Source organism: Poecilia reticulata, unplaced genomic scaffold (assembly GCF_000633615.1).
Source record: "Poecilia reticulata strain Guanapo unplaced genomic scaffold, Guppy_female_1.0+MT scaffold_293, whole genome shotgun sequence".
NCBI lineage: Eukaryota > Metazoa > Chordata > Actinopteri > Cyprinodontiformes > Poeciliidae > Poecilia > Poecilia reticulata.
Window position 1 is genome coordinate 59,745 of NW_007615070.1, and position 8,143 is coordinate 67,887.

At 42.9% G+C, this 8,143-nt stretch overlaps 1 protein-coding gene across 1 annotated transcript in view; it reads right to left on the bottom strand.

Moving 5' to 3' along the window:
• The window catches only part of LOC103460799 (kallikrein-8-like), a 12,856-nt gene extending 6,949 nt beyond the window's left edge, over positions 1-5,907 (bottom strand). Inside the window, exons 1-5 of the mRNA XM_008403103.1 lie at positions 5,885-5,907; positions 5,705-5,743; positions 5,450-5,591; positions 4,974-5,123; positions 4,849-4,858 (exon numbers count right to left, since the gene is read on the bottom strand). Of these exons, the coding sequence (XP_008401325.1) occupies positions 4,849-4,858; positions 4,974-5,123; positions 5,450-5,591; positions 5,705-5,743; positions 5,885-5,907 (364 nt within the window). The remainder of the gene's footprint in view (positions 1-4,848; positions 4,859-4,973; positions 5,124-5,449; positions 5,592-5,704; positions 5,744-5,884) is intronic.
• Between the last annotated feature and the right edge of the window lie 2,236 nt (positions 5,908-8,143).

The following is an 8,143-nucleotide window of genomic DNA, read 5'->3' on the forward strand; positions in this document are numbered from 1 at the left end:
GGGGGACGGTGCGGACGTGGGCAGGAGGCGGCGCGCAGCTAGAGAGGGGGAGGCGGCAGTACCCCCGTGTTTACTTTCGGGGTACGGCTTATATTAGCCGACCCCCCTGAAGCCCCCGATACGTCTTACTATCGGGGAAACACGGTAGCAGCAGCTCACACAATGGCAGCGTAACATTGTTGAACCTGAACCACAGGGTAGGAGTCTCTGGTCATCATCATGCTGTTTGCATCGTTCCAACTCAGTCCGTGTTTGTGGACTTCACCACAGGGACAGCAGGACTGTGGACATGAGTCCATCTGTTCACACAAATCATCGGGGTGTTTTCAGTGAAATGCACATCCCTGATCAGTCTGGAAGTTTCTGTATGTGCTTAAACTCCAGGTTATCCTCGTCTTCTGGGATCTTGATTTTTCCTCTTGGAAGTGACAGGACCTTCTAAGACAACTGGAAATGATGGATCTTTGAAAAGTCAAACCAAAACTGCAATTTTAATATAAAATGTTCTGTAATCAAAGTTGAAATTGGTATTTCCAACCTGTAAAGACACAAACGCTATAGGACACATGATGTGTCTGTGTCCCCACAGCGGGTCCGGAGGCTCCTGCAGGTTTTAGTCTCTCCTTGGTGGCAGCACCATCCTGAGCAGGTCAGTGTTCTGCTCAGGCCTCTATGAGCCTCACTGGGTCCAGGTGTGTTAGACCAGGCAGAGAATAAAACATGCAGGAGCACATGCTAGGTGCTAATGCTAATATCTCCTGATTGACAGATTAAATAAACGGAGACCCTCCAAACCCAGACTTGATGTCTGATCACCACACAACGCGGGAATCCACCGGTCACACAGGAAAATAATCATCCAGGATGTAGCATCACTCTAAGTTATGAGTATTTTGTAAATAATAATAATCTGTTATGGATTCTGTGTTTTCCTCTCTCTTCTACCTGCTTACACGCACACACACACACACACACACGCTGCAGCTTACATAACCATGTTTTCATGTGACTGCAGCCAGTCACATGTGAAGAGCCTGAAACTGATTACTGCTTGTTATGGAGGCACCAGATTGCAGAGGACAGTAAAAGCTAAACTCGTTACAATCTGCGCCTCACTGGGAGCTCAGCGGTCCAGCCTGGACGGTGGATGTAGCTCCGTATCTGATCCGTTTGGTATCTGATCCGTTTGGTATCTGATCCGTTTGTACGACATGGATGGCTTCTAACACCTCATCATTTTCCGGCATTAAGGCCTGTTTTTATAAATAACCAGCTGTCATTTACAGTGAGGGGTTCTGGTCGGGTTCTGGTCGGGTTCTGAAACTGGTGGAGCACAGAGACAGAAATGGATGAAGTCCAACAATCCATTCCATACTAATCCTACCGTCATTTTCTAAAACCTGTTGTAGATAGCCAAACAGTTAAGCATGTTAAAAAAAAAAGAAATAGGTTGTATAAGTCATTCATCGAGACATAAAACTTTACGACTTGTTTTTATAGTCCAGATCAAACGCAAATACACGACCTTTTTAATTTAGAATCTCATAAATTCAATTTATGACATTTAATTGGACTAAGAAATGGCTGTACATAACTTTGCCATTTCAGTAATGCCCTAAATGTATGGGGTTCCATTTGTGTCAAAAATAAGTAGAAGCCATATGTGTAGATGTTGTTGGTCTATGTTGCATATGTCTATGTTGCATATGCGTTCGCTGCATGTGTTCATGTCGTTGGTCCGTGTTGCTATTGCCTGTCAAAAAGTCTTGAAGTAGGTCATGTCTGAACAAATTGTTTATTAGATATTACAAAAATGTTGTTTTTTCAATATCAGTGGTTTCAATAAAATTGTTTTCAAAATGCTTAGATTTCTACCTCGTATTTTCTTTAGGCATTAGTCAGGGCAGCTAACGAGGTCGAGGGGTCCTGGCCCAGTGAAGGGGGCGCTAAATCTCTTTTTAAATCTGTGATATCTTCATTTTTAAGAAGAATTTTCACCGTACTTTAACTTATCTCTTTTATTAACTTCAGCGCAGCTCAGTTTAAAACAAATTCTGTAGTTTTCTGCGTACTTCTAAATCTGCTCCTTAGTCGCATCTTTTTGGGTCTTCTACTGCCTCTAGTGGCGTGGGGTGGCAACACAACTAATATAATTACATTACTGAATCAAAATGCCACAAAGTATTTATTATTAATTCTGGCATTAGGATAATAATAATAATGATGTGCCTGTGCAAATTAAAATTAATTGGAATCTTCTTTAAAACCCCAGGTATATTTTCAGCGAGTACAGTTATCTGTACAGCCAAAATGAATAAAAACTAGAAAACTCATGTATTCTTTACATAAATTGAGCAGAAAATATTCCTCCTCCAGTCAACAATTCACTTATTCTACTGAAAACTGATGTTGAGTATATTTTGTCCTCATCTCTCATTATAGGCCACAGTAACAACTTTCATGAAGAACATGTTTCTGATTAACAAACATAATTCTAACATACTTTCATTAAGACCTTTGTTCAAGAAAAAAAGTGCCAAAAATGCAGTTTTCTGTTGACAAAAAAGTACAGACAAGAAAAATATTTTACAATCTGATGAACTATAACATAGTTTTAACATATTTTCAAAAACGGTATCCTAACACTAATGCTAATAGCAAAACAGAAAACAACAAAAATTAAAACCAAAAGTTGTTGACTGAATAATGCCAGACTCCATATACTCCTGAAACTCTTCAAATGTTTCATGAATTGGAGTCTCACTGCATGTGTTGGCCTCAGGATGGCGCCGGCGGGATCCATTTCAAGTGGGGCGTGAAGGAACTCAATCTGAGGCCCAGTGGAGGGATTTGGTCCAGACATTTTGTAGGCTGATTGGTCGTGAACCATCTAAAGGAAAAACAACAATAAAACACTTTATTACTTTTGTCAAAAGTTTGTAAATATTACCTAGTAATCTTGTGCATTACAAACGTTCATACCGCCTTGTTACGGCCCTGGGCCTTAAGGGCTGGGCTGCAGGTGTTGCTTTTGTCTGTCCTTGTGCTCCTCCCCTTTACAGGTGCTGCTGATCAGGTTGATTGGGAATGCAGAGTACTTAAACCTGGCTGTCTCCATCTTCTKGGTCGCCTTCAGCGTCCACTCTGCCGCTTGTGGTGTTTTGTTGCCAGGCAGCAGCTCCCCTCCTTTTTGCACATTTGCGTTTGTCTTTGTTTTGGCACTTCAACACTTCCATATGCACTCATACAACACATCCAAGCATTTGCATTACACCACTGATATCCACAATCCATTGTCGTTTTTGTTAATAAATATTCATTTTTCTACACTTTAACCCCTGCATGGTCTCCCGTTTTTGTTATGACATTGAGCCAGTCGTAACACGCCTACTTCAACAAGCCAGGCCCTCCAAAACATGTCAGATTTCATCTCGTCGGGCATTGCTGCCAGGAGGGGGAAGACGGCGTCAGAAAGACTCATCATGTTCTGGACGGTGAGCTGGTTGTGTCCAGAGACAAAGAGGATCTCAGGATGGGTCCTCATCGTCTCTGGCACCTTCAGGCAATCCGGTCCCTCTAAGACAGGCATGTCAAACATACGGCCCGCGGGCCGGACCCAGCCCGTTGGATGATTTAATCCGGCCCGGCATAAATTTCTGAGTATGTCAAAAAAAATAAGCGAGTCTCTAGCTCATTTCTATCAAAAATGGTGATTTTTAAAAAATAAATACAAACTAAGAGAACAGCAAAACAACAGCAAACTGTATAATGCCATTTGTTACGACTCTGTCCAGCCGAAGGGCAATAAACAACCAAGATTAAGTTAATTAACAATTTCTATTGTTAAATAAGAGGGTTTCCCTTTAACGTTATCCATTTGTTGTCAGTCTGATCCTGTTCAACCCGAATTTAAACGCCACTTCAGGCAGACAACCTGCTACAATGTTCACTGCAAACTGAATATACCCTGGATTCACTGCAATACAAACTCAATATCACCCGACAGGATCGGGTCTCAGATATTAAAGATCAACAGTATAAGTATTCAGGAAGTGACCCAAAGACAATAAGTAAGTCTTATTCCTAAGGGATCTATTTTTTGGACGCATCTTTGTGCCTCTGGTAATTAAGGATTTGTCATTCAGGAAGCATCTCACTCTTCTGGTGGAGAAAGTAGCATTTACACAGAAGCTTATGCAAGGGGACATTCAGTCATGGTGCTGATCGGTCATCTGATGTGGCTGGCAGAGTCGTCCAATGAAGAGAAACCCTGTAGGTCTTCTTTGACTTCCTGTGTGTCAGGAACCACGAGGCCTTCGACGTCTTGTCATATTTAGACTTTTACTTTTCATCACAGTTCAAGTTGTCAGAACTCACCGGAGCGATCAGGGATCCTCGGACTGGAAACTTAGACGAGACTGCGGCGGCGCGTCAAACATAAATAGCTGAACAATCAGGTGAATCAGATCATCAATTAGTGGACAAAGGAAAAACCGTAGTAATCAAAACTAGACACTTGAAACCTAGAAATCAACCCAAACTCAACGAAGAACACATAAAAATCCACACCGAAAAACCCAACATATGACACTGTGACTATTTCCTAAAAGTCCTTTTAATGGCAGACAGTTTCTGAACAAGGGGTTTATATTCTGAGCGTAGAGGAACAGGTTGTGATGTCATTTAATCAGGTCTTTGAGACGCATCATGTCTTGTTTTCTCAGCTGACAACCAGTGAAACATTGTTTCAGAGTGAAGCATGATTAAAATGATCAGATATTGCCAAAATAACGGGGGTGTTGTGTCTGCATCTCAGCATTAGTGTAACTGTTTGCATCACATTCACAGCCAGCAGCAGCTGAGGACATAACGTAAACATCTACCAAAATAACAAATCTTGGCAAATCATATTGAAGAAGGAGCCAATATTTCGTTCACAGTGGACCTGCTGCAGTCAGTGCAGATGATTGAACTTTCTGGTCCGGTGCCGGTTTAATGCGACCTTCAACATGGGCCCCCGCTGCCTGGCTGCTCGGCGAGAGTCTGCATGTCAGGGAGAAACCTGGCTCAGCCCAGAGGACGCAGCACAGCTGGGCTTCCTCCAAGCTCTCTGCAGCTTTGATCTGTGACAATGGAAACTATGTGAGCATGTTTGACAAAATAAATGTCCAGGAAAATAATTGTGCTACCTACTTTCTCCTGGCGCAGTTCCCGGTCACCAACTTCCTCCAATGACACTGGGCCTGTTTGTTGACCACACAACTGCACTCCTCCTTGGAGGAGGGCCAAGGCCAGCGTTTCAACAATTATTTTATAGTCCCCAAACTGTAGACCTGCAACATAAAGTTAATAATAATAACCTCCAATTGCAGGAGCAATGCTCACTGAAGAAAGGATGGTTTCTATTTCATGTAATAACTACATGTTTGAACTACATGCCCCGGGATACAAGGGAAAGATTTTTGCTGCCCTCTGACCCTTCGGAGTATCGACTGTCTCGCAGCGCTGCTACAAGGAGCCGCAGGGATTCACGGCTGGGACCACCGTCGTCTACAGCCCCCTCGCTTTGTCCTCGGCATCCACAAATGTAACTGTCAGTCGATGAAGGGGGTTGAAGCGGGACGTCAAAAAGCCCTAAAAGAACCTTGGAACTCTCGGCACACATTCAGAGAATTGTGGATCGGGGCAGAACCACTCTGAACACCTTTTCGCAGGTCTTCCAGGACAATCTGAATCGGGGGACCTGTAAAAACACAAACAAAAACAGAACTGCTTTTTTGAGTTCTTGAGAATAGACATTACTCATCTCACAGTGGAAACAGATGGTAAAAAGACTTTAAGCAATGCCAGATATAAAAAAAATACAACTGTGCATAAAACTCACCTGATTATCCCTTCATTCTCCATGCCAAGTTCAACTGTGTCCTCTTGCTCCCAGATGTGGCTTTGAGCACTGAGACACCAAAAGGTTATTATTAATTTGAAGGAGAAAAATAAAATTGTAATACTAAGATAAATTATATTGTTTAAATTAAAAACATAGCTTAGAACAGCCTGAGGTGCAACAACAGCTGTTCTTGGACCCTCACTGTCAAACAGCAAGTAATAAGAAAAGTATTAAAATACTTCAAAAAAAGGACGAAAACAAAACATACATAGTTTTTTGTTTTTGCAAAAACAAAAAACAGGTTTTCATAAAGATGAAGAGAATAAAATGTTGCACAGGGGTCATCTCCTGCTGGTGGATGGAATAAAGCTTTAAATCAGTGGTACCCAAGTTACGGCCCGCGGGCCGGATCCGGCCCGCCTCCACATTTGGTCCAGCCCCCTGAACAATACCAGAGAGCATTCAGATTTCTTTTCATATATTGTATTTTCCGGTTTATATGTGGATTTTTCTTCAACCACCAGGGGGCTCTGTAGCAGGAAGTGTGTCCTATAAACTGTGGGTGTTTTGTTTTGCATGGCGCATTGCTGCCATCTGTTGGACTTTCAGGGAACTGCTTGACTGTTATGCTATGTAATCAGTTCGGTTGTTTGCTAGCGGTAGAGCAGATGAACACGTGTCTGTTATGAACGCTGCATTTTCGAAGCAATACCTGCAGCTTATGCTTCAAAACGAGCCTTTATGTTAACATATGAGGAATTCATATGTTAAAATTACTTTCCCTCAATGGAATATATACTAGTCAGTCCCAGTGACCGTTTCACTAACGGTTTTTGCCCATGTGCTTTCTGGGTAAAAATCAATCGAGTAACCCCCCCCTCCCCCCCTCCCGTCAACAATTTCCGGCAGCCCAGGTGATAAACGTGTAACACTTTTTCTGTTACAAACTGACTCCGGCCCCCGACCAGAGAAGGGAAAAGTTATGTGGCCCTCAGAGGAAAAAGTTTGGGGACCCCTGAGTTAAATGCTTGTAAAAGTATTGTGGTTAACAGAACGGTGCTTTCTCATAATGTTTTGGACAAAGACAAGCTGACATGTAAAGACTGCTGTGCAGCCGTGGCTATCTCCTCATCCATGTCTGTGAAAAAACAAACAATATAGATTATTTTAACATAAGAACAATTTATTATGTTAATTTGTTCAATGTATTTATGGGGACATGGGGCTTACTCGTTGTTCCTTGATGTTTCCTGTCTACTGTGGAAATAATAAGAAGAGAAAAGTTTAATGTTACTTTCTTTATGTATTATCTTCAACTAATACATAAAGAGCATATTTACCTCTTATGATCAATCTGATGAGCTTTATTTCTTAACCCTAACCCTGGCAGACGAGACACTTCTCCGTCTCTTTTGGGATCGACACACATTGCAACAAAACAATAACAGCTTGAATGTCCATACAACATAAAGCACATGCACATTTCTAAAAAGGTCAAAGCTAACCTCATCAGCTGGTGGGGGCCTCAAGGAGAGGCTTTGTGGAGACGGACTACATATAAGGCGCCTTGTAGAGGCTGAGCGAACACAGCTCAGGCTGCATCCCTCTGGTGGCATCGGCAGCTCTTCCTTTCCCCTGCTGCCACGGGCCAAGACAAACCCACCAGCATCCCWAAGAGGGGGAAGGCAGACAGGAGATGCTCGCTGAAGAATGCATGGTCTCCTTCATTGTGTGGGAACCACACAGTCTTTTGTCCCAAACCACAAACTGAGTAATAGTGAGCCTCCTCTATTGTGGGCATGAGAGTGGATTGGACCTCAGGCGGACAAATGACAGCATGAGTCCATGGGGGTCTCCCGCTTCCTTTTTCTACCCCCACTGGTTGATCCTCCTTGCTGGGACCGAAACAACCTTGACAAATGCACCTGGTCAGGTCGGGGCTGATAAAAAGTGTGGCGAGGTGGAACAGTCTGGAAGTGTAAACTTGTAGCAGGTTGGAAATGGGAATTTCTGGCAGGTTGTGTGTACGCGGTGCAGCTGTTGGAGACACAGGGTTGGACAGCGGTGGGGACAGAAGAGACAGAACGTCTTTCAGGTGCAGGGCTGGAATGTTGTGCAGGAGACTGAAATTTCCCCATCCTGTCCAGCATCAGAGCTGCTGTTCGGTGCATTTGACGCAGTAATTCTTGCATTTCTTCAGGACTGTTAATAGAACAAATGTAAATTTAGTAAATGACACAGCACATCTTTAAACCA